At 40.0% G+C, this 27355-nt stretch overlaps 1 protein-coding gene across 2 annotated transcripts in view; it reads right to left on the bottom strand.

Moving 5' to 3' along the window:
* The window catches only part of nkain2 (sodium/potassium transporting ATPase interacting 2), a 267619-nt gene that overhangs the window by 164752 nt on the left and 75512 nt on the right, over positions 1-27355 (bottom strand). For both annotated transcript variants that reach the window (XM_017683579.2, XM_017683577.2), the window contains exons 2-3: positions 5639-5776; positions 508-588 (exon numbers count right to left, since the gene is read on the bottom strand). In XM_017683579.2, the coding sequence (XP_017539068.1) occupies positions 508-588; positions 5639-5776 (219 nt within the window). The remainder of the gene's footprint in view (positions 1-507; positions 589-5638; positions 5777-27355) is intronic.

The following is a 27355-nucleotide window of genomic DNA, read 5'->3' as shown; positions in this document are numbered from 1 at the left end:
GGCTGGTTTGCCATTTAATTGGAAACAATATCTGACATTTTGACATTGTAATTATTTCTTTGCACTTTTTTTCCTACTCACATAAGCATGAGGGATTACGGAATCATTTATCCTTTGAAATGAAAGAGGGGGAGATGAAAAGTAGTGAAAAAGAGGAAGATGCGATGGTAGCATGGCAAGCTAACAATAGGCCAGGACTCATGAGCTAACAATAGCCCACGACTGAGTGCTTGAGTAGAGTTGCCATCAAGAGATAGAATTTCGCTCTCAGTAATGACCTTGAGTGCTGACTTCAAGACTGAGAACATCTTCCTCGCTTTAAATGCTTCAGATACAATTGACAACTTCGTAGTGGTAAAGGGCAAAAAAGTGCAGGGACAGACACCTGCAAAAAAGATAGAGTGGCTAAGATCATCCTGTGGCATCCAGATAACACACATCTCCACCTGGTACAGGGTTCCTTCCTGCAGCACTGAACTATAAAAAAAATAAAAAATCATGCATTACCTTGGAAAGGTCACCCACTTCCAGGTAGAAGCAGATGATGAAGACGTTCCAGGTGACCCAGAGCACCAGCCAGACCGCGTACTAGGAAAGAGAAACACGACGCTGATTAAAATCAAGCGCAATAAATTACGAGCCAACTAAACCTACTCTTGCATATGCATGATTAATTGGTTTGCAAAAGCATAAGTGGGAAGCTTTCTCTGTAATTAATTATTTGATAATGCATGCCTTAAACCCTCCTTCACAGGTCTGAGACGTGCCAGGAGACGGCTGCCGTTTTCCCACCGAAGAGGCTGTGTGGGAGTTTGTGAGGGCGGCTTTCACACTGGTGCATGTACCAAAGCTTATCAAAAAACGGTACGATATGAATCAACAACAATGAGTCAAACATCCATGCAAAATCATCGGCAGAGCACAGATCCTGTGTTAAGCAACACTACTACTGTCCTTGAGATGCAAACCCAAAGTAGGAAAATACAGCATAAATGCGTCTAAGATTAGTGGGCATATTCTAGTCATTACACCCATTTTACTACGGCTTAAAAGGAAAACTGAAGCTGACTGCGAGAAGCAGGAGATGTGTCAGGCTGAGAATGGTCTGTAGATAGAATCATAGTTGATGTGACAAACAAAGCAAACAAATGAGGAGAAGGAAATGGAAAATCAATTTGAATTACCTGAGAAGACCTGAGCCAAAATCTGCAATCATTTGGTGCACGACAAGCAAGAACCTATCAGCGCTTATTCAGTTCAGACAAAATGGAATAAGAGACAAATTGAGATGGTCTTTTCAACACAACTTGATTTGTCTAAAACAGAGGTCGGCAACCCAAATGTTAAGAAGAGCCATTCACAAAAAGAAAACCTCACTGGGAGCCGCAACCTTTGGCTATGACAGAGTATGTGCTAATGTGCTAGTATGGGCTAACAAATATGAAATAAACGAAAATGCAGACTTTTCTGCTCCGCTTTAAGCTTTAGCTCCGCTATAGCCACTTTTCTCGCATCTCTACCAGGAAGCTTTTCTCCAAAAGTGGAACAGTTTCTCGTAAAATGGCTCGTATTGTTCTAATTTTTCTCTTCCACCTTAAATGGTACCTAGAATGTAACTGCTGCACCATTTAAGGTGGAATGGGATAATTTGAACAAGAAGCTGGGGAACATGAAGCATAAGCCCCACCTCCCTCTCTGGCAACTTTACTCTGGATGCACCAGATCTAAGTTTTGATCTGTGATGGTTTCAACAAAATATGGCAAACGAGAGACTCTTAGAAGAGATGGAGTATTTCCATATATTGTTTTTAAAAGTTCATTTTTTCATTCATTTTGCAGTACTATACTGACAAATGACTAGCCACTGTAAATGTATTCTGTGTGCAGACTTAATAGTTTACATGACAAGTCATTTGCTAAGGTTTCAGAATGGAACAAGAGACAAATTTTGAGGTGGTCATTTCAAGATGGATTAAAAATCCCAAAGCCATACATTTTAGATATTCAATTTATACTGGTTTTACTGATAGTATATAACCAGACTATTTACTGTACTAGTACAAATAATGTTCATTTATTTTGTCTAAGTAGTGTAAATGCATTTGTCTAGTTCCTCTAAATGCATTTGCATGGCTTGCAGTGTAATGCGTCACATATTTTTTAGTTTAGTTTTTTATGATTTGTATTCCTGAGGTCAAATATTTGATTTTCTATATTTTAGTATATAATGCCTTGATTCTAAAGAGCTTCTTGATTCTAAAGAGCTTAAATTAAGCTGCAAAAGTCACAATCCTTAGAATTTAGATGTTAAGAAAAAAAGTTAATTCATTTGAAAGTGGGTTGTATTTAGCATAAGCCACTCCCCTTCTCCACCCACTTTACTTTAATAAGTTACACCAAATGTCAAGGTTTGATCAGAATGGGGCTTAAAACAGACAGAGAAAGGAGAAAGAGGTTAATTGAGACAGTTTTTAAGTGATTAAGGTGTGTTTTAAATTCCTGTTTAAACTTTTGTTTTTTCACTGTTTCCATTCTGTACTGAAATGATTACACTCTTACTAGTTAATAAAAACGTATTCCAGCCGTAGAAACATTAAATGTTGACTTGATAGCTTACATGACAAGCAATTTGCTAAGGTTTCAGTAGTGTAAGAGAGTGATTGTGAATGGCAGTTATTAAACAGGGACAGAAGAAGAGCCTGTAGTGCTGTATTGTTTCTTGTGAAGTTTAACCAAAGCTCAGTGTCCTCAGAGAACAGAGGGACCAATTTGGTGCTGTTTTGTAACAGAAATCAGAAATTCATGAATGCACAACAGCGCTGTACGTCTTACTTTCAACAAAATCCCATAACGGTAAATCAGTTCCAGCAAGCGAGGGAACATCTCTGCTGTGACTAAGACGGATGCTATGTGGCTTTATAGCACTATAATAGGTTTGAGTATGCTGGGAGTTTAAAGAGGATGGCCTTGAATAAGGATTTAGGCAGGTAGCGGCAGTCTCAGGTGGAGGACGGCACTTGTTCATTTACAGATCATACTGGGTGTTTAATATATGGAGGCTGCTGAATGCCTGCGGCTGGGTCATGGGTCAATGTGCCATGGTTCTCTCCCAACTAGAGTGCAGTTGACATACTGTAGCTGCGGTTCCAGAGCACGGCCATATAATAAAGAGCCTCCCACATGTCTCCAGGTGGGAGGAGAGCTAGGCTGAGCTATTGACTTCAATTAGGCCTATAATCCAGCATGATATCTCCCACATTCACGCTCAGGATCTCCAGAAGGAGGAGGTTCTGCTTGCTTTTTCAGGCAGCCTGTTTTGCATTGGCCTCTATAGCAGCCTCATCAGTGACTGAGATCATTAGACCATCCAGACTGACGGAGGGGCACTGGCAAATTTGAGAAGTTGCCAGCATGCTAGATAGAGGAGATGTGACTGTGGTAGAACCCCATGGGCTCTGTGCCAGTCACTGGAATCCTCTAATCTGAGTTAGAATAAAAATTTAAAACATCTGATAATGATACTTTTTAAAGCAAAAATCTGTTGATGCAAAATGGAAATAGATTCTTCTGATAATGTTATTAACATAATCACCTAACATAGTTTAATTCAAAGCTGTATTAAAATTGAATTCAAATATTTTAACATCTTTCAATTTTTTCTATTAAAAATCATTCAAATTCAAGGTTGAACTGTTGGACCATCATAACAGGCTGAAAATGCATTTCATGGCGACTTTAAAAAGGGGTTAACATAGTGGAAAAAAATTAAACACAAAATGTAAAATGAGCCATGATTTTTTCATAAGCCACACTTTCTTTTTATTTCATTTAATTTAGCAAATAAACAGTAATTACGCATTACACTGTGCAGAGAAGTGTTCTCCGTAGAGGACGTGTTCACTTACTTCACTTAGAAAATAAACAACAACAAATCAATTGACCTCAGGCTTTTGCATGTGATTGTGGCTGGCATGGTAAAGGATTGCATCATGCCCTTAGTCAAGCTAGATGCTAAAGATTCAGTACTCAAACACAGAAAAAAAGAGTTGAAGGGTTGAAAAAACGTGTTTAAAACACGAGATGCACTATATGACCAAACATATGAGGACATCTGACCGTCACACTTAAGAGCTTGTTGGACATTTTGCGTGCAGCTGCTCGGGTATGGAAACCCATTTAATGAAGCTCCCAATGCACAGTTCTTGTGCTGAAGCTGCTTCCAGAGGGAGTTTGGCTTCAGCATTTGGCAGCACCGCTCTATGAGTTTGCATTAAGTTGTTGCTCCTGGACACTTCCGTTTCACAATAATAGCACATACAGTTGACTAGGGTAGATCTAGCAATGCAGAAATCTCACAAAGTAACTTGTGGTAAAGACAGCATCCTATAATAGTCCCATGTTTAGAATCACTGAGCTCTTCTGTATGACCAGTTCTACTGCCAGTGTATGCCTTTAATGATGTTAGATTTTATAAGCCTGTCAGCAATGGGTGTGGCTGAAACACCTGCACTTAATAATTACGATGAGTGTCTACATACTTTTGGCCATATAGTGTATGTATATGAGTTTTAACAATAAATGAATAAACAACATTCAAATATGAGGATGCATAAGGGACGATAAATACACAGCAGATCTATCCAAAAGTGACAACAAATCTCCCCAGTAAGGAAATCTATTAGCTCATTTATCTTCCCACAATATATAGTGCATCCCTAAAATACAGCCAGTACAGAGTGACTCATGCAAATCCTCCTGTTTTAATCACTGTAGGTTTCTATGTAATAGCAGCGTGTGCCAAGTTTACTTTCACTTGTTTTTGGCCATGTGTTGCTATAAAAGTGTGTATAAAACGTTGTGGTTTTAGTGGGGCTTAGAGACTAGTTTGTGAGGCATTGTCCCACTAAATGATGCTGGCTCTGCTCTGAAGCCATCCTATTAAGTCTGCTGCAGCTACTATGTCCATTTGGACAAAAGACAATAATGTAGCACGCCGTTACACTTGACTTGAACAGAAAATGGTGTGAATATGACAACTTGTTTAGGCCTATTGGGGCATCCTATGCTCTGCAGAAATTCTAACAAATGGCTTTGAGATATGACATCATGCTTGCTACTGATCTAAGCTGTAGTGTTCCCTTATTCCAAACCACAGATTACAGAATGTGAGCTGCTTTATGTCAGCAATCTGTGAGAGCCTTTGCAAGTTGAAAGCGATGACCCAGTACATTGTAACATTGATGTAAGGATTCTCAGCGTGGTGAAGGCTGAGGTTTTAAATGACTGCAATACCTCATTTGAGTGAAAAACTGTCATAACACAAGGCTCCATTGCACAGAGATGTCCAGCAATGTATATAACTGGTACTCTGATTCTTATCCTGTGATGAAAAACAATATTTTCTTCACTGACACAGTATTGGATACAGCCACCATATCAATGGTCAGGATGAACAAAAGCATGCAGGACACACTGATGCCTACACAAAGCCTGATGTCATTCATTTTCTGAAGATTCTGCACGACTTGATTTGCTATCGGTGTCTAAGCACAAGAAAAGAGCAAAATAAAGTGACACAGACTGCAGAGAATACATGTGGAGTAGGAAAAGGGAATTATTAATATTATGCAAAACTCACCCCGGTTACATATCGTGGCCTGAACTGCACCGTCCCAAAGAGCCCCAGGATCACTGTGATGATGTGGATGAAGTTTGTAAGAATCGGTGCCCATTGGTAACCAAGGAAATCAAATATTTGCCGTTCCAAGATGCTAATCTGTAACAGAAACAGAAGAGATTAAACACAAGTGAATTAACCAACCAGCAAAGATGAAGAAAACACAGGTACAAAACCTATACAGAGAAAGCCACACCATAGCCCCCAGGCTTTTTATTGGAATGAAGCACATGTATAGCTGCAGTCACATTGCATTTGCTTTTAGATTAGTTTAAGGAGCCGCCCTCAGAGAGTTCTGAGCTGATGAATTTTCCGTTGTGTGCTAGAAGGCACGCTGAGGCGCCGTGTCTGCGGGCCACACGCATGGCTTTTGCTCTGCACTCTGCAGTCTACCCCCATCGTACACCTGCTTAATTGGGCCGGGATCTCTGGAGTCAATCCCGCCTCCCTCCCACAAGAGCACAGACAGTTGGGAAATTAAAGCTGGCAAGGCCAGTTTCCCTGCTCCACACGCCACAGTCGGAGCAGCGGCTGATTAGGTATGACGCCAGCGCTGATACAACTAGCAATGGCACTTCAAAGGCTGGGGAAGAGGAAGGGATCAGGCTTTATTCCCAATGGAGCTGTACCGACCCGGCCTCATGCAGCTAATGCTAATGGCTCCCAAGGCCCCACCTGCGTTCCTCAGGCCTGCTAGCACTTGAATTGATCCTGGATCTCAAAGCTCTTTGTGAAAATGAAATAGCAAATTTAGAGGAGCCGGACTGCTGACCACACTGGAAGGTTTAATCGCTTCTTCCCTTTGACTCGGCCGTAGACGAAGGGTAGTGCTAGTGAACACTACACATAAATCCTGGATAGAGGTTAAATAGGGCTGCATTATATGGACAAACATTCCCATTGTGATTATATTGTGACGCTTACTTTTTTACAGTTCCATATGTTCTATGTGTTGATCAGGTAAGTGTGAGGTACAATCTTCAAGTTCTAGGCAATTCATATCTAGACAATATCACAGCTAAATTATGTTGTAATCTCAAACAAGTTCTTGAAATTAACTGTGTAAGAGCGTGATATAATCTCCAAAGTAAGAGGAGATTCTTATCTTATTTAGACTGGAATGTTTACCAGGTTCTAGATAGTATGTGCATACAGGATCTAGTAAAGTATCTCCTAAGTGCATAATCATTAAGAGTACAAAGGTGGTAGGCATAAAAATACAATAAATAAATGTAATGTAAAATGTAATATTTGCAACATCCATCCACCCATCCATCCATTTTCTAAACCGCTTCTCCGTCAGGGTCGCGGGGGGGGTGGATGCTGGAGCCGATCCCAGCAGTCATCGGGCGGAAGGCACCCCCCCACCCCCCACCCCCGCGACCCTGGCGGAGAATACGGAGACAGGTGAATTTGTCTACTACCCAGAAACTAAATATGAACTGTAAAAGAAAGCAAAGATTCTTAATGTGGTTTCACTGGATCCACACAATTTACTTTCAGAGGCTTTCCCTTTGTCTTTATTCCTGCTTAAATGTATGGCAGGGAAATGGTGAGATTTAGTGTGAGGACTGAGACCATTTCATTTACTTAATTTCCAGTTATTCATTTTTTTGAGGCGATTAAATTAATATTGAACCACCTGCCCAAGGAACAGAGAACCGTCAACTGCTGAAAGAGAAATAAAAACAAGATCTGAACTTTAAACTTTGGATTTCTTTAACTGGAGTTTGGATTTGTGTGTTTTCAAAATGTACGCTAGCCTTGCACTGTTTGAATTAACGCTGTATTTTTATTACAGCCAGCCAATTTGCTTAAGAACTGTTACCCGCTTCGGGGGTGTGTCAACAAAACACAAGCAGGTTGAGGTGCAAAGAGAGAAGGTGTGCAGAGCTGTAGTCATTTCTCAGCCCTAAAGCAGGCTAATAGTTTTTTTTAACTTAAAAATGTAATGTCCAGATCTTTGAATATATTTATTTGTTTTCGATCAACAATTATTTCTCTCGCTCTGTGTGCCTTTCGGTGTTAAATCTCACTGCGTAACTGTGGGAGTGATACAGTTGGTTACTGCACCGCAAATCAACCATCTGACTGGAAGTCACTCAACTCCTTTGCATAAGGTTCGTTCAGAAAGACTAAGATCAGAAAGTGTGTGTATTAGAGGTTTGACATGCCAGTTGTGTGTATATAGTGTGGTCTTGAGTCACGACATGTTCTGTTTGATGCACAGAATTTTAAAAAGTGAATAAATCATTTCATATCACCATTCACATCATGCATAATGCTGCCTAAAACTTCAGCACCCTCAATTTAAAACACACTGCAGCATCTCTGCTCGGATCGTGAGAAGCAGAAAATGCAACTTCTAAGACTAAACTTTGGAGGTTTGGCCAAATATTCCTGCAGATTCTTTTGGAAAGCTAAGAGTAAGTCTGGGAGTCCAAGAGTACAATTGGCCTCGCTCTCTGGGTGAGTAGGATGGCCCCCCGTCTCCCCATCACTCAGCGCAAAGCTAGTCAGAGCAGGCGCCTCTTAGCTGAGGCTACAGAACGGGTGGTGGGCGATTTCCTCCAAACGAGTTCAGCTGTCCACTGGCGTTGTGTAGCAGTTCAAAAAGATGCAGTAGAGCTTCACAGGTCTCAGAGGAAGCCTGTGCTGACCTTCGTCCTCCTAGCACTGGAAATATTGTGTAATGGGGAGGGTCCTAACTAGTGGGTGGAATTTGAAAAATGAACAACTTTCACTTAAATGCTGCTTTAACTGTTCGTACATACGACCTTGTTACTCCAAATGAATATCCTATTTTGAGATATTTTACTTGATCCTTTTAGCGTCATTTCTAGAACAGCATTTTAGTGTCATTTAGTTATAGTGTCACTTTGTACTTACCCCTCTTTTGCCTAAAATAATTACACATCACATACTTACCCAGTTAGCTACAACTGGACAAGCTCAGCGCAGATCAGTATACTTTAGATTGTATTGGAACTCATGTTACCCAAAATAATTCTATAAAAAAGGAAAAACATGGTGCGGCATAGTTAACTACGAATTAATGATATATTGTGCAGCCCTAATTTTACACAAAGCGCATGAATACTGTAGTATATTTGCGATGTAGTGTTATAGTACTGTACTGTATTATACGATATAAGTTTCATAAGATTGACTTCTGTTTAGTTTTCCCCACAGTGCTTGGAATAGCTGTGCTGCGGCTTCAATGTCAAACTCGGTGAGTCACATTGAGACGTTAATACAGCTGCACTTACCGCTCACCCAGTGAGAAAAACAGGTCTACAGATAACCTCTAGGTTAGCAAACAATACTTCATGCCAGAAATTTGTCATCATCAGCCTCTGCTGTAGGTTCTATTAATCAGCGTGTCCTGTCTGGGGTCCGGTGCTGACCAGCTGCTGACCTCCCCACTGGGAAATGTCTTCTGTTGTCTGGAAGTCTCCTTTGTGCCTCTGCTAGCATACATCTGGCAAGCGTTTGTGTCCCACACTTACATACTCTGCGTCCTCCATCATAATAAACACCGCTCTGCTGACGCAGTGCACCACCGGCATGCCTCACACAGGCAAAGTGATTAAGAAGAATATCGCTAATTAAGACATTTTCTCAGTCTCGCTGCGCAGTCTAGACAGGCGCAAGTTATACGTCAGCGTACTTTCCCCGCCTTGTCCGTTCCGGTGCAATGTTTTGCCTAACCTTGCAGCATTCGGTGGCACCTCTGAAAAAGCCTCTGGCTCTAGCTCTACTTTTTTCACCGTGTTTACGGAGCACTTTCTCTTCTTCGTTTTCCCTCTCCGCTCACCTGAATCCTGCTCTTTTTCCTGTCTTCGACTTGGCTCCTTTCCACACTCTCTCACTAATCATTTCATAAAGCAGGAGGCTTAAAACATGACTGATGTTTTACCATCTGTTTCCGCAACAGATTCTTCCCGTTACCAACAAAAATCAGCTCAGCCCGAGAAGCAGAGGCCCAGGAGCACTGACGGAGCCAGACACTTCACAAAGCTGAGAAACCTTTATTAGCAAAAGATTTTCCTGCCTGGTGTGACACTAAGCATTAAGACTGTCCTCTCAGAGGCACTGTTAGGTGTTTTTGTAGCGCAGCACAAAAGAAAAATAAAACATGATAATTAGCCCACATCAGCCCTTTTCACTGCATTCGGTGAAGTGTGCTTAAAAAAATCCTAACTAAATCCAGATCTGCAAATTCAGAGCGACTGAGAATATACCAATTAAAGACAAAAATACGAATAAAAATATTTCTCATCATTAGAAGAGCCTCATATTACTACACTCCACATGCGTTGCAACAAATATGTAAAATGAATTCAAATAAAAATAATCCATCCAAGCACCGTGTCCTCACGTTCACCTCACCATCCGGTGTTTCTTCTGAAAGAATGTGGGAACATTGCCGTGAGGGTTTGATTGCATTCAATCAGAAGAGCATTAGTGAGGTCAGGTACTGACATTGGACGATCAGTTCTGGATCACTTCAGCTCATTCCGAAGGTACTGGATGGAGCTTCACTGCTCCACAGCCCAATACTGGGGGTCTTTAGACCCTTCTAGTTGACGTTTGGCTCTGCGAATGGTGACCCTAGGCTTGTGCAAACCAAAGCATTTTATTAGACGCTGCTTTTTTATGAAGGTTATACAAGCAGTGTGTGCAACTGAACACCTTTATCAGCAATGGGTCCAACTTGAAAGCTGAATTCACTAATTAGAAGGGTTGTCTGGATACTTTTGGTCATACAGTCCTGAGCAAACATCAGAGACCACCTTTCATCAATCTATTCTACACTGAGTCATTTTCAGAGGATGTTAGATATAAAATAATCGGTTTGCGTAAAGAATGAACTGCTGTAGGCTGAATAATTGGGTATATGATAATGTGTTGGATTTTCTGACATCACAGAAACAGTGAATTTTAAACTAGGCTGTTTTTGCAGCTTAGTTTTCATATATGGATTGCAAGAACTGGGGATTGAATGATACATTCTGCAGCTTTAACAGTGTTTATATGCTAAATTAAACTCTAATTCCAAAACAATTGAAGGAAAAGGATTTTTTTCCGTGTTATGGGCCCTTTAGTAGAACAGTAGCGTGCAGGTAAAGGGTAAAAAGCTGTAAGACTTTCTGATAAAGACTTTAGGTTTTAGCTGGAAGTGAGATGCGCACCCCCCAATCCTCACTAATGTGACCCCTGAGGCTCTGTTTATCTACATTGATATAACAGCTTTGTGGTGCAGCTGCACAGAAAGTGACAGATTTATCAGGTAATTATGTACACATGAGTAATTAGATGAATAAATATGAGAGCCAAATTTGTTACTGGGCAGAGCAGAGGTGACAGTTTGAACTGGAAAAAATACAAAAACTAATTGCAAACAATGAAAGCCTAGAAATCCGCAACCAAACCCTCAAGAGTACTGATGAAGATTTTATTCAGTATGCTGTTTTAGTGATGCGGTGGAGGACTAAAGCCTGGAACAGCAATTTTAACCGGGAATCCCATCTAGGGGTGGGTAATACAATGATAATTTATCATCATCATAAATTGTCACAATACGCTTTTCTGAGCATGCGATGAATATCATCAGTACTTAAAGACCAATGACTAATTACACAGTTCATTACAAAGTGAGCATAACTGAATGCCCTGTTTATTTGGATTTAGTACAAATATCATTGTAGTAGTAGGTTTAATATTATAGTGTTTTTTTAAATGTGTCACTACAGGTTCTATATTATCTGTTCCAACTTACTAAATCTAAGAAAAAAAATATATTGTGATGCATATTGTATCTGTATCACAAAAAAAGTCTGCATAATTGAATGACTGAGATATAAACTAAGTCATCCAGAGTGTTTTGGGGTGAAATGCTGCGTTCAAGAGAAATGACCAAGTTAGAATTGTTTACAGCCGGTGACGTCACCAGACGTCTGAAGGGCTTACGTCTCTCTAAAAGCTCTCTTCAGTTTCACTAGTCTCCCCCAATTACACAAGACCACCAGGGCTAGGAGGGGGAAGGTTGGCACAGGCTTTCTCAGAAGCACCACTGCATCTTTTCAAGCTGCCACTCAGTTTCAGCAGTGGCATGAAAATAGATAGCTTTTTAATGTAAAATGATAAATGTGAAAAATTGGAATCTTTCAAATTCACTTTAAAAGAAATCAAAAAGATAATATTTAAAAAAAAATTATATGTGTAAAAGTAAGAGTTAGAATGTGGGACAGCCACCTCCCAGTAGAAGGTACCTTATAAACCACAGTTATACATATGTAGCTTATTATTATCTCTATTAATGTCTTACGTTTAAATAGGTTATAGTGTAAACCTTGTAAATATCTAAGGACTGAACACTTAATTTACTAAGAGACTGCAAGTAAAACTACTTGGTAAAACTGTCGATATTCAAAGATGATAAAATACTGCAAATATGTAAATAACACCTCACAGATGACCCCATAGCAAGAACAGCGCAGGGCATCAAAACAAGCGCTGCTAATTTAACTGACTAGAGTATTCCAAATGTGTTGTATGCAAGTTTGTTTTTGAATTGCTTGCTGTAATTGCCAATGTTGGAGGCACCTCACACCATGCAACTAGTGGCAACTAGTTTGCCATATAAAGCCAGCCTAAGGCGAATGGTCAGTTATGGGAAGAAGGACAGCTTGAATAGGCAGCAACTATTAAATATTCTAAAACAATTACACACACGGGCCTGTGTAAACAAAGCAGTTCTGTCATCATATTTTTCCATTTTATTATGCTGTGCTGATTATTGCTTAGCTGAGGGAGCTCAGCATCTCATTACTGAAGATGCAGCGCATGGTATCAGAGTTGATTTCAGTGAAGTGCGCACTCCAGCTTTCAGTCCCTGATTGAGATGAAAGTTTAGACTCTGTGTGATAAAGCTAAGGGTCTCTCTCACTCTCTCTCTCCATTCCTATATTTATTTTGGTGTGTGGAGACACGAGCTGCCTCTAATCAGAGAGACAAAAGCCAATCAATCAGCCGTGGCAGGCTGAATAGAGAGCATGCTCCATGCTGCATTCAAACGAGCCCAAGCTAGCGGTAGTGTACCCGGCACTGGCACCGCACAACAACACAGCATTAGCTACAGAATGAACACAGCCTAATGAGGGAGGAGAATGGGTGAAAGAGAGAGAGAGAGAGAGAGAGAGAGAGCAGGAGAGTTACAAAGAGAAAGGGCTGCATCTTGGCCTGCTTCCACTGTCCATCAGTAATCCAACTCCACTCTGCTCCTGCCAGCCATCTAAATGGTGCTCCACAAAGACGAGAGTGCAACAGCAAACAAAACCCAAAAGGCACTAAATGGTCAATGCAATTAAAATGCATCATCCTGCTTTATCCTGAGTAATAATACAGAGCACGGAGATCTTTGTCATGGGGTCATTTACGAAAGTAAGTGCGCGCTGCTGTGCCAGAAAGATGGCATCAATCCGATACCCACCAGGCTGATGGATCAGATATCTGAGATAAAAAAGAAACAATCAGCTCAGATTGGGTTATTCTCACAAGCATGACAAATACTGGGAGCCAACGTGAAAAATAAACTGAGCAACATTAAGTTTCTTTTTGGGATATACAAGCATCTGGTTAAATAATTAAAAATAAAGCTTGATTTATTTGGTGTTGAATTAACTGATTTTAATTTCATTTTTAGTAACATTTTCCAATTTGTTAATGTTTTTTTTAATTATATATATATATATATATATATATATATATATATATATATATATATAATTAAAAAAACATTAACAAATTGGAAAATGTTACTAAAAATGAAATTAAAATATTACTTATTAGATATTTACAATATATATATATATATATATATATATATCCATCCATCCATCCATTTTCTAAGCCGCTTCTCCGTCAGGGTCGCGGGGGGGTGCTGGAGCCTATCCCAGCAGTCTTCGGGCGGAAGGCAGGATACACCCTGGACAGGTCGCCAGTCCATCGCAGGGCAGACAGACAGTCACTCACACCTAGGGGTAATTTTTAGCATGTCCAATCGACCTGACTGCATGTCTTTGGACTGTGGGAGGAAACCAGAGAACCCGGAGGAAACCCACGCAGACACGGGGAGAACATGCAAACTCCACACAGAGAGGACCCTGGTCACCCGGTCGGGGAATCGAACCCAAGCCCTCCTTGCTGTGAGGCGACAGCGCTACCCACCACGCCACCGTGTATATAATATATATATGTATATTACATAACTTGCAGTAACGATGAGCATTTTCAAAGGTTAACAAAGTAGTCTGTCTGCAACGTAGAACTATTTTTAAAGTGGAATATGAAAACTTTCAAAGCTGCAATCCAGGCATTTCATTCAGGGGTGGGCAATACGATGACATTTATTGTTATCACAATAAATTACGCCTCATTATACCACAATGTGATTTTCTGAACACATCATGGACATCAATACTGACCACCTGCGTGTCTTATTACAAAGTGCCTCTAATTAGCCCTGATTAAGGAATTAAGTACAGCTCAGTATGTGAAATGTTGAATAAAAATCACTCCACCAAAAACCAAGTTTTTATCATATTTATTTATTTTTTAAAGCTACTAGTTCTAAGAATAATTAAATACCATGATGCTTATTGTATATTGTAAAAATGGAAGTATTATGATGTTATGTGGCTTCAACTATGAACCAGCCACCTTTTGTGTAAACACAGGTTTATTAAAGGTGAGCACGTCAATATTGCGCTTCGAGTTTATTTATCATACGCAGCAGGCCGCCAAAAAAAGGTCGAAAAAACATTTCTCCACACTGTTCAGTCGCAAGTCATGACTGGTTAAAAACCAAAGTATTGTGGAAACGTTCTGCCATACCAGAACCAGACCAGAACTTCATGCTGCTTCTGCTTTACAATAAAAAAAAATTACAAAAAAATGTTTTGGTGGTGACAGGTCTTAATGTTACAAACTGACTTTGACAGTTTAAAACAACAGCATCTAAATTGCTCATCATGTGGCCATGAGGGACAGGGATGCAGTCTCATTTGCAGGGGTGTGGCTAAAATAAGGCTCCACCTACGCACTAAAACTCTTTATGTGTTGTAGTGACATGAAAATGAGGGACAGTATTTTTTTAAATAAAGTTTTTTAATTTAAAATAAAATAAACTTTGCTGTGGGATAACTAGTTAGAATAACTGTCTGGTGGGCCAAATCAAACATCCTCACTGGGCAGCCTGTGGGCCACATGTTGGGCAGCCCAGACCTATGAAAACAAAAATGTCAGGTTAACTGGCTACTTAACATTAAGGTACTTCGATCAACTTGGAGGGCAAAAGAACCTACAGGAAAAAATGTTAGATGGGTGTGTCTGTTCCAGCAAATGTATCAATCTCAGTATCAATACAGAAAAAGAGAAAAGGGGATTGTGCCATCTCTACCAGAGAGTTTATGAAAATCCCAAAGTTCCTGCTACTGCTTTGCTGGCTCTCCTCAGTGGGCCTGTGTTGTGGCTAACTCTTGGCAGTCTGCAAGCCACCACACAGAACATCTCAAGCACAAAGGCTTTGTTTGTCTGGCTTGTACTGAATGTTCTTTGACTATTGTGTCTCTTTCCTTCAAACACTTATGGAAGCTCTGAAGAAGCCAGCCGCTCCCTGACAGTGCACAACATTGTTTTACGCAGGCTGTTTCTGAGAGACCTTGATAGCAGGCAATAACCACAGCAAGGACTGTTTTAATACGAGTTGCATTGTTTCCCATCTAGTGTGGGAAAAAAATGAGGCAATAACCCAATTTAGATTAAGCAAGAACGAGGTAGAGCGCAGAACGCAGCCATGTTTCTGCGAGCGCTCTTTTCCACCACCACAACACTAAAAGGCAAAGAAACGTTCATGCAAAATTTATGCGTCAATATGAATATGTAGATTTCTTGGAGACACTTTACTTTGTGAATAAACAATCTGAGGGCTTCTCACGAGCCAATTCGCAGCTACAACCGCACCAGTAAATAATGAAACGCATTCAAACACTCAAAGGCACAGCTATCTTTAGCTCGTCGACCATTTTATGAGGAACTAAACTGCGCATTGCTCTGGTCTCCTGTCTGAACGGTTCTTTAGTGAGAACGCCTCAACACAGGCGCAGTTTTCAATGTAATATTTACAAGATGTGAATACTAAAACAAAGAAAACAAAGGGAAGAAAAGAGGGAAATCCAGACGAGAAAGCAGTTGAACAGACGAGGAAAATCACAGGGAAAGATTCTGTACAAAAGCTTTGGAAGAATCTTGCAAGAAGGATGAAAGAGAAGAAATCTAGCCAGGACGATGAAAGAGTAGGAAGGTGTAGGCAGTTTAGATCCACTGGGATCCTTCACCGCTGACTGAAATGACAGGCATCCAGGGCCTTAAGATATGCACATAATAATACAGTTCTTTTGTTCCTTGCTAGCTGAAGACGCAACATTCCTTCCCAGCAGAAATAAGGCCAGAGGAAGCGAGCATGGTTCCGCTAGCAGCCCGAACAGGACCCAGTTTGAGAGGAATGCACTTAAGCAGCAATCAATCGTCCTCTGATGATTTTTCAGGGCCTTTCAGAGGTGTTACACACACCTTGCTGAAGCCATTAAAGCACTGTTGTTCATGTGAAATACAAGTGTTGCACTCAATGGAGTGGTTTTCACACCTTCATCTTCTTTTTTTTTTTTTTTGAGCCTCAAGCCCACGTAACAAGCCTCATTTGTCGCTTCAGCTTTCAGCTCGACCCAATAACCATGCCTCACAAATACTCTAATTATGGGACATTATATCAGGTATAAAACTTTTCAAATGCAAGAAAACATTGGACTGAAAGAAACAGCTGTTTCTGAAAAAAGAACTGCTTACCTCCTAAATCACTACAATTTTGTCATTGCAGCAAGTAAAGGAACCATTTGACACATTCCTTATTGTTCAGTTTGTCCTCTGGAAGTCCATTTACAATGCTTATGTAGTTTTATGAACCAAAACCAGACAAAATTTAATTTTATGTGGCCATTTTCCAACCTCTCTTTATCCCCTAGAATTAAACAGGCTGTTTTTCTTACTGTGCCTTTAGGCCGATATATGTAAATGACTTTCGCTCTGGCTGGCTGGCCAAAATAAGTAGTCTGAGATGAAATCTAGAGAGCAAACTTTTCAATTCAGACTGAAATATGTGGGTTCTTTAGAGGAAAGTCACAACTTTCACACGTGTGTCGCCTGTGGAAGACTGCTGTAGTCTAGTTCCTTCCCGACAGCCATGAACAGCACGTCGTTTACCCGTCTTCTATACATCTACCACTACAATCGTTCTGCAACAGACTGTCTGCAAGAACAAAACTACACATCACTTCAACATGAATGGGAGCAGCTGAACTACAGGTTGAAAGACTGACTGCACAGTTATATGTAAGATTTGGATGCCCTGTGTAAAACATGTAAAAATTTTGTTTTGTTGATTTTCTAAGTGAAGAAAAGTAAAAGAACACACTTCTGCACATTTTAATGCAGAATCACTATTTACTTGCTGAACTCCACGTATTAGGAACAAAACTAATTATAAAATGTAGCTTGTTTAAAAAAAAGTTCTGCCATGTTTTCTATTTTAAATTTCATATTGTATAAAAGTAAATACATTTTTTAAAAGTTTTTGTGCCCTAAAAACTAAACATAATTTCCCTGTTATTTTCACTCAGAAAGCTAACAAAACATGCCATTTACCCTGAGTGTTCAAACTGTTGCTTACTACGGTGTGTTTACGCATTAATGGCTGTGACATCCCAAACACAGGAAAGTCAAGACCAGCTGTTTTTACAGCTTTTAGCTTAGTTTCTTCTTAAAACTCATTTATTTTGGAAGAACAAGCAAGGAAATTAGTTGTTTCATGGTTTCATGGTGTGCACTTTGTAATATCAGTGCAATAGTACCACATGATCCATCCTCTGTACTTTCACTACATTCACTTTCCTTCAGTCCACTAACAACAGTCCAGAGCATGGAGGCCTTTTCATGCTCTTCTCTGGATTAAGCACAAAGTCTGATCCTTTTTCTACTGTAAGGAATAAGAAGCACTTCTTCTTGAAAATCCTAACACCTTCTGACAGTAATCTTTTGTGTCTAACCAGAAAGAAAGAAATCATTCAGAACTCTTTAAATATACCGAGCAAATATTATGCGCTCTTTTGATGTCAGCATCGTTGCCATGTTCCGCCAAGGACACCTTTTAAGCGAAAGTGACAAATTCCACGCACTCGTTTGAAGGCCAGGCCTCAAGCAGACAGCTTAAGAAAAGTAGATGCTGTACTGTACTGTGTACAATAAGCCGCTAAAGCTGAGAAAGGAAGCAATAGCGTTTACATGTGGCTAATAAAGGCCTATTGAAAATGCATGAGGTCATTTACATCTCCAACGTTGTCGCAACGATTTCATGGCTGCTCGCGCCGTGGCGTAACGGCTGACAAGCCTCCGCTCTCCACGGCAGATGACACATGTTGGACATTCAGAGCTGAATGCGCTATTTGTCACGCGGCACGCTGATGATTTCCAGCGTCGCCCAAAGTGATGTGATGGAAACAACGATGTGTTAAGTACACGGTTTTTATTCCACGGAGAGACTATGCAGCTGCTGTCAGAACATACAGCTAAGCATGAAAAATGCTGTTCATTATCTACTGGGTGCACTGGGCCTTTTTTGTTCCTATGCCCGCCTGCTCTTTGACCTGTTTCCAGAGCAAGGCTTCGGCAAACCAATGGGAAAAGTGTTTGCTCACATTAACATGCACCATACAGCACACATACTAGCCACAGAGTTGAAATAAAACATGTACCATACGTTGGTGTCAACTTAATTTGAGAAGAATGGTATAAATAATGTGCTCTTTATCTCTCTGAGAAAACGAAAGTAGCCCCCGTGAATGAAAATTATGTTTGCCTGGCTTACACATTCCAATGAATGCATTCAGATAAACATGAACTAAGGACTTTACCAAAGCTTTATGACTCGGCTGGTGATGCACGATTTAAAGATGACACAGTTTACACAATAATCTCGCCATGTAATCAATCATCTAAGACATGATTGGTGACTGAAGTTTGCTTCTTTAGTTTGGAGTGGAGCTATGAAGCTCCACTATGTGTCCAAAGGAATTTGGACACCTAACCATTAAAACTCAACGAGCTCACTGGTCATGCCATTCTAAAACCATAGGTATTAATATGGAGTTGCTTTGTAGCCCTGCTCTGTGAGTTTTGGTGGTCTCCTGCTTAGTCTCTGAGCTGTTGCTGTACCTAGACGCTTCTGTTTCACAGTATTAGCACTTACAGTTGACCAGGGTAGCTTTCACAAACTGACTTTTAGTAAGGGTGGTATCCTATTGACAGGGCTACATTCAAAGTACGATCCATACTACTGCCAGTGTTTGTCTATGGAAATATTGCATGGCCATGTTACTGATTACATATAATTGTTAGCGATTGAATATGAATATGACAACAACACCTGAACTCAATAATAAGGACAGGTTTTTACATACTCTTGGCTATACAGTGTATTTTAAATTCATCCTTTTTGTGTCACAAAAACCAACACATTTACCAATCAGCCCAAAGCAGCTCAGATCCATCCATTCTCAGGGATAAGCAATGATAATGAGGCACAGTACATGGTAGCCAATCAGAACAGAGTGCACTTACATATATCAGTCTTAAAGCCATAGTAACAAAACTTGTTCAATTCTAAGGGCTGAAGAAAGTTGGTAATAGTCATGTTAAAGAAAATGTTATGTAACACCACACAAGCAGTGTAAGTAGACCGCAGAAAAATACGGGATCATTAAATGCTCTCAAACGGACTCTGTACGCATCCTGTAAACTGTAAAAAAGGACAAAAAATGTTAAAAACAGTTGTAGCAAATGTGTGATCATTTGAATATATAGCTTCGAGGAGAGCTGAGGAGAAAAGATTTTGCTCTGAACTCAAACTGGAGCCTCATTAATAATATAACCTAAAGAGAAGCCCCTGAGGCCAAAAGACTCGTTTGCCACACAGAGGTTCTGGTGGAACCAAATGTCGATATTGCTGATGGCTCCAAGACAGGGAGGGACCCGACTGAATAAAACTCATCAAGATATGTCTGTGTGTTAATGAAGATAATTCATTTCAATATTCGTTTGCATTTCAATGAGGCAGAAAAAAAAAGTGGCAGCCTGGGGGCCAAAATGATGATCAGGCCTAATCTGGGAATAGAACCAGCACTAAACTCAAATGTCACTTGACTGAGAGGGATGGAAGCTGCCAACATGTGGAGGGTGCCCACTGTGAGACATGCCACAATCATTTTACTAATAAATCAGTATCAGGTTGTGCCAGGGGAGGTTAACAAGACTTCCGACCACAAAACACAGACTGTACAGTATCCACTCTACTGTAAATGCACTGAACATTCATCCCACCAGTGGATATTTTCTTTTTTTTTCCACTAATATATATTTTTTTCCCTTTAAAACGTTTAAAGCTTAGGTTTAATTGAGAAACTTGCAATGGCAATGTAATGCTGCACTATTTAAAATAAAAGGGATTTCATTTCTAACATAATACTATATTATCTTATTTTTCTTATATTAAATTTAGGCCACATGCGGCTCCTGTTATCATAACCGATTTTACTTTGCTTTACGTTGGACTACAAGTGATTCTGTGATATTTCAAGCAAGATGTGATACAGAATCAGCCCAGATTTGCTCTTTTTCTTCTGATATCCAACATTTTCTCCTGACGTCAGCCCAGTATTGAAGTCAAGTCAAACCAAAGTTTATTTATGTAGCGCTTTTTACAACAGACTACAGAAAAAATTGTGTTCAAGCCCCCATGAACGTCACAAATGGTGACATTGGCAAGGAAAGAGGAAGAAACCTTGAGAGGAACCAAGACACAAAAGGGGAACCTATCCTCCCTTGATTGACACTGGATAGCAAACAGTAACACAAGAGCAGAATAAACAGAGAATACGGTTTTATCATTAGTATAAAATATTAAAATACATAAAAGGGGGAAAAGCAGGAGAAGCAGTATTGGGTATCATACTAACGTCATCTCTAATTATCCATATTAAAGTAAAATCACCACTTGTGATAAAGCTCCTTTACAATAGCTCCTGAAGCCCAGTTTATATAGCCTCTTACCCCAGGCCTCCTAGTAGACATTTTGCTGGAGGAAAGGAAGTTGACTCATTTTTTAATGAATATAATCAGATACAAAATTTTCCCTGTAACTCTGTTATCAGACTAACCTGGACACTGGTGTGTCTCTGTATGTGAAATGCTGTGAGGAATGAAATGGTATGAGCTTGCACCCTAAAAGACAAATATCTAGTTTGCTTCTGGTTTTGTAAATTATACACATTACCATCCAAATCTAATTCATCAATATTACTATATAAGTGTTGCAAGAATTGTGGGTGTCGGTCAATTAGCTCTAATTTCTCAGAAATTACACAGATAATGTGAGTTATTTGTGATAAATCCATGGGTTGACAATACTGGCTGATATTATCAGGAAACCAATATGTCGGTGGACAGGCACGAGCAAGTGACTGTTCATAAGTAACAGCACTACTTATTAATATTGATCACTATTTTATTGATACATGACTAAATCTTTATGTACATCTGTGTGAAACGCCATTCAAATCATGTAAAATATCAGCCTTTGCTGGCGATGGTGCTCAGTTCCTGGGTGTTCTAGGATTATAAGAAAGGTAAGATGTACACAGTAATATTCCATCAGTTGCCTGTCAGAGATATTCCTAGCTACTGTTATTCTCTTGCTGCTGTAAAGTGACACCTCTGACGGATATCCAGTGTTGGTGGGTAAATTCAAAAGCATCTTTCTTTGTAATCTGCATTTTGGACCAGATGAACTGACTCAAGTTCTAGCTATGCACTCATTTTAAAAGACCTTGCCAAAAGGCATTACACGTTGTGCCACCACAGAGGCATCGACACTAGAAGAATTAACGCATGTTTTCTGGTTTAGGGAAATTGAGTCATCTTGCATTTACGCTGATATTGCAGCAGATAGGAACTTCACAAAGAACAAATCTGTGGTTTAATATCTACATACCATATCTACATGCACACTGGGAAGTGAGAGCAGCTCATGAAGCCAAACATCATCTGGAACGCTATGAAAACCTCTAATCGTTTTTCCATAGACAACAACTGAGCAATTTCTCTGTATGATGAAATGGGGCTCAGCAGTAAACACAGCAAAAGCAACGTTGGTATAAGTAAACTTGTCAAATACTTTGTATTATTTAAGAACATACAAATAATGCATTACAAATACAAAGTGATGCAAAGGACTATGAAGTACACACAAAAACATTTAATGTTGTCTTTCAGTGGAAATGTTAAGGCAAGTTTTTGGCAAGAAATATAATTTACATGGCCTCTTGCATAAAACATCATGCAACTGTCAAAAACATACATGCTAAAACTTAAACTAAGGATCTAAAACTCTAAAAAAATATCTAAATAATATTTCAGTAAACTACAAATCTTCCAAAATAATTGGCCATATATCATCATTTCGTGTTTTCATGCATTTTGTAGTTGACCATATTAGAGACTAAGACAACTTTTTTATGATTCAAAGGATTCAGTGATATTCTTTGGGAAAATGTATGGAAGACAAAACGCATCAGTTCTGGAGCTGTACTGTTCACCACAAGGTGCAACAGTGGTGATTCTCCAAAATGCCATTTGATTTTTCCACTGAGAAATCTGCTCAGACTATCAGTGTCTAATGTGGGCGTGATGTCAAACACATTTACATTTTACATTTACAGCATTTAGCAGACGCTCTTATCCAGAGCGACTTACAAGAAGTGCTTTGTCAATCTAGAGAAAGTATCTTTGCTAGTTACCAATAGCTTAGAGAAAAGACAGTCCTGAGCTCAGATACTGCTAGAAACAAAATGTCACTGCAGACACCAAGAGAAAAAGAAACAGAGTTGAACGCAGAACTCTGTGCCATTCAATGCAATACAATAACAATAAGATACAATACAGTAAACTACAATACAGAGTGCAGTACAATAAAATAAGTGCAGCTTATAGTTCAATGCTCATTTAAGTGCTGTGTAAAGAGATGAGTCTTCAGTCTGAGTTTGAAGACAGCAAGAGACTCTGTTGTTCGGACAGCCAGTGGGAGTTCATTCCACCACCTGGGTGCCAGTACAGAGAACATTCTCGACACTCGTCTTCCGTGCACCTTGAAGGATGGCGGGTCAAGCCGAGCTGTACTCGAAGCTCGAAGGGCTCGTGGTACAGTTCGAGATTTCACCATTGCCATCAAGTAGGTAGGGGCTGGTCCATTTTTGGCTTTGTAGGCAAGCATTAGGGTTTTAAATCTGATGCGCGCAGCTACAGGAAGCCAGTGAAGGGAACGCAGCAGTGGGGTGACGTGGCTGAACTTGGGCAGATTGAAGACGAGTCGTGCTGCCGCACGGACACAGAATAGCACACGACATCAGAGGTCTAAACTTAAGTTCAAAACTCCAGTACAGTTACTCAAGTATTTGCCACCCTGATTTTTTTCCAATAATACAACCTCAACAAATAAATATCACAAAAGAGCAAAAATAAATCCTTCTAGAAATGTATTTACATTTTTAAAGCTCAAAATCTTCTCAGTGGTGACAGTGTGGTTACAGGGCGGCACGGTGGCACAGTGGGTAGCGCTGTAGTCTCACAGTGAGGAGGGTGACTGCTGGGATAGGCTCCAGCACCCCCCGTGACCCTGACGGAGAAGCGGTTTGGAAAATGGATGGATGGATGGATGGTTACAGTGTGTTAGGGTCAGGCCAGGAACAGACACTTCACAGTACAAGTCCGGGAGCAGGTGGGAAACCAGCCCACTGCAGGCGCAAGCAGACCGAAACATGCATGAAGATAAATCTCGAAAAATGAATAGACTAAATAAAGTAGAACAATCCCTAAACCATATACATAAATAATACTTCACAGAAACCCCACTGGTTAACGGCAATTGCTGCAAAAACTGGAGCCACTAACAATGCATTTAAAACAGTCCAGTGATTGTGAAATCGTTTGAATCAAATTGATGTTTTTCACTGTTAGGCGTGTGTGCAGTGCTGACAGCATTGAAAAAACAATACAGCTGACAGCCAAAATGGTAGCCAAAGTCTTGCTGCTGAAAAGTTTCTTCAAGTGTCGAAGTTCAGTAGAATTATTAGTGCATAATAAGTGCACTGAGAGTGACCCCAGCCCACAAGCATCTGAGTGCTTGCTTGTTTTCCTCTGAAGAGCTCTCAAGCTGTCCAAATGACCAAAATGCACTCCCCCAATACATACCATGCAAGTGTTAACATAAGTGATCTTACAGTGTTAACAGAAAAAAACAAAGCTTTGAACAAGAATAAGAACAACGCTACTGGGGACTAGCAAGTCGATGCTATACTCATCATTAGCTTGGCCATTTTTCCATGCTCAGTAACCTCTCTCTGCTTCCTCACGTCTCTCCAGCCTGCATATCGACATTGGTTTCTCAGCGTAAGAGTTTCTTTCCTTTCATCTGAACACGGTCTTTGCCTCTGTAGGACAAGCACTTATGCTTCTGACTGAGGGAATGAGCAATGCATGCGTGGGCATTTACTCTATTTCCTCAAGCCCTAAGATACCTGCAGCAGCAGCACTGGGGAACATTCTCTGACATGGATGTGGTGGGGCTAAACAACATAACGGAGGATCTGCATCTCATTTAATTTGGCTTATGGGGTGCATCACGTATATTCTTCTTTCTGACAATATGTTCTTCTTTATAATTCTCATAGTATATGCATTTTCAGGGTAAATTATGAAAAAATAAATGTTCATTTAATGCCTTAATTAGCACTTAGCATTGGGTCTAATTAAACACAAATAATTATTCATAAATGAACTCTAAGAGCTCCTTAAGTATCAGTAAACTCCACACGCTGGCTCTACTGTGTTTCCTTATGCAGACTCTAAGAAGAAATACATAGACTGGCCAATTTACCAGGTGCACCTAATGTCCACCTTTCACTTACTACTGCAGAGAATGGAACACCAAACAAAACATCTAGCCATTAGTTTTCCGTGACCAGAAACTGGCTACTAAGGAAGGACTAGAGGATGATTAACACAAACAGTGCAGCAACAGATAAGCTATGCTTTTACATTTACATCTACAGACCTGTGCAAAAGTCAGAAAAAGAGACCACCCTTCATTCACTTCATTTCCACTCCAATCAGCCATTAAATACAAGTTACTCAAGGAAATTACTGTTTACCTTTATTACAGCTTTGTGAGGAGACTCACTTTCAGATACCCAAGAGATATTTTTCCACACCCCCAAAGTTCAGTCTGAGACGTTGGTTTAATGTTTTCTGCTTTTCACAATCCATGTCATTCTAAACATTCAGTGATGTTGAAGTCTGGACTCTGGGGTGGTCAGACCACTGTTCAGCTTCTCTGTTTGACATGTCGGTCTCCTTCTCTCAGTAAGAGCTTCTTGAACAGCTACACATCCTTTCAGATCCAAGGGTTGAGTTGTCTTCTCACAGTGGAAGGATGGAGTGAAACACCTGTGGATATTTTCAGATCCGAAGCAGATTGATTTTCTCCTCTCTCTCAAAGATGAAAGCTTCGAGCACTGTTTACCTGATAGGGACAGTTTAGGTGGTCTACAAGGTCTTGCACATTTGTTAGGGGTCCCATTTTTACCATCTTTTCATCATTTTCTGAACTCCACTTTTGGAAACGCCTGTATTTTCACTTATCTTTCTTCAACTTTCTCCTTCCCTATGCAAGTGTATTCTCTTATATCTAATCGTCTCAGAAACATCTCCTGAAAAATAAATAACTTAATGGATAACTTATTTTGATTAGAAATTAAATAAATTAAAGGTCTGTGATTTCTGCACAGTACTGTATATAATGGACTGATGAAGTGGACAATGAGTGAAAATAAAGGGTAAATGTATTAACTTACTGGCCATTGAGTGTTCAGTGTGAGAAATATGCATATAGCAAATGATGCATAGGCATTTGGTCACTTCTCAGTGAGGTGGATATGTAAAGAGCCTTGACGCCATGAAGCCTTGAAGCATTGAAGCTAACTGCCCTTGTCACCATAATCAAACACAAGTCAGAGAGCACTCAAGCTCTGGATATCAACTCAGTAGCTGCTAATTAAGTGACAAACTTTCATTTTTATTTTCAGATTCATTACTGCTTGTTATATTTTCATTTCAGTGTTCATGTCATACTCTAAAGCTCACTGGAACGCTTTAAAGAACCACTACATAAGGTGGGTAGTCTCACTGATGCGGATTTGATTTTTGACATTTTTTTGTAGAAAGAGCTCAGAATCGGGATCGGGAATCATTACAGGCCAGAGGAAATGTTCAACAGGCCTTCAGCCTCTATAAAGTCCCAATGCTACAAAAAAACAGGCGACTCTCTTGCTGCTCTTTGGGAAGCCAGAATGACGCATAAAGGCAGCCGAAAATGTTCATCACAGAATTATCACTTAAATATGCTCCTTCAGGGCTCAATGTGGCTGGATGGAACTCTCTCTCTCTCTCTGCTTCTTTCCTCTATGTCTCTGGCTTCGGCTTCTTCAGCACTCTGGGAGACGTCTGGAAATTTCTGAAAATAAACTATTGATTATGAATAAAAGAGGCCAAGCATGAAAGCCAATGCAAAAAAATAGACACAAATACTGCACAGGTGCTCGCACACAGCAGAGAGCATCATTCCCATCGCTAATCTGAGGCATCAGATCACTGAAAGCAGAAACATCACAGATACTCTGGTAGATCCAGATCTGTGGTCTATGAAGCACATCAAAATACGGATGCGTATATCCCAGCATTCATAACATGAGAGAACATGGCTTTTTCTTATTATAGACTATTGGTCCAGGGCGTATCCTGCCTTCCGCCCGATGACCGATGGGATAGGCTCCAGCATCCCCCCGTGACCCTGACGGAGAAGCGGCTTAGAAAATAGATAGATGGATGGATGTAGCCTGCGAAATCAATTACACTGTGAAAATACCTATTGATAACCAGTGAAAAGAGAGCCGAAAAGCTCTATTTAAATAAGAGTATTGCTACTGAAGTGATGCAAGTAAAATAGTAATAAAGAAATGTATTAAAGTAAGAGCAAATAACTTGTCTACAGAACTATATATTCAAATAATTGCTTTGTGCTGCTTTAATAACTGCTGTACTGGCTACCTAAGCTAAGCTATTAGCTATTAGCTTAGCTTGAACATTAGCTTACATTAGCTAAACTAGCAAAGTTCAAGAGACACTCACAATAGAATATATAAGCAATAGCTTTAGGGTTAAATAACTGGCATGTTGCCTGTCCTAAAATGACTAATGAAATAGCACAAATCTGTAGTGGCTATCTAGCTTAGATTAGCCAACCAGCTAACTGCTTCCTCATTATGAAAATTGAGTTTTCCTTTCTTCTTTAGCTCTGTAATCAGCCAGTCTAAGCTCTATTGTCAGGATATTGCAAAGTTCGAACGCTGGCGATGCCACCGGTAGCCTAGTAATTAGCCAGTTAACTAATTATTA

Source organism: Pygocentrus nattereri, chromosome 4 (assembly GCF_015220715.1).
Source record: "Pygocentrus nattereri isolate fPygNat1 chromosome 4, fPygNat1.pri, whole genome shotgun sequence".
Taxonomy (NCBI): Eukaryota; Metazoa; Chordata; class Actinopteri; order Characiformes; family Serrasalmidae; genus Pygocentrus; species Pygocentrus nattereri.
Note: the sequence above shows the minus strand (reverse complement) of the source record. Positions and strands in the feature narration are given on the sequence as shown.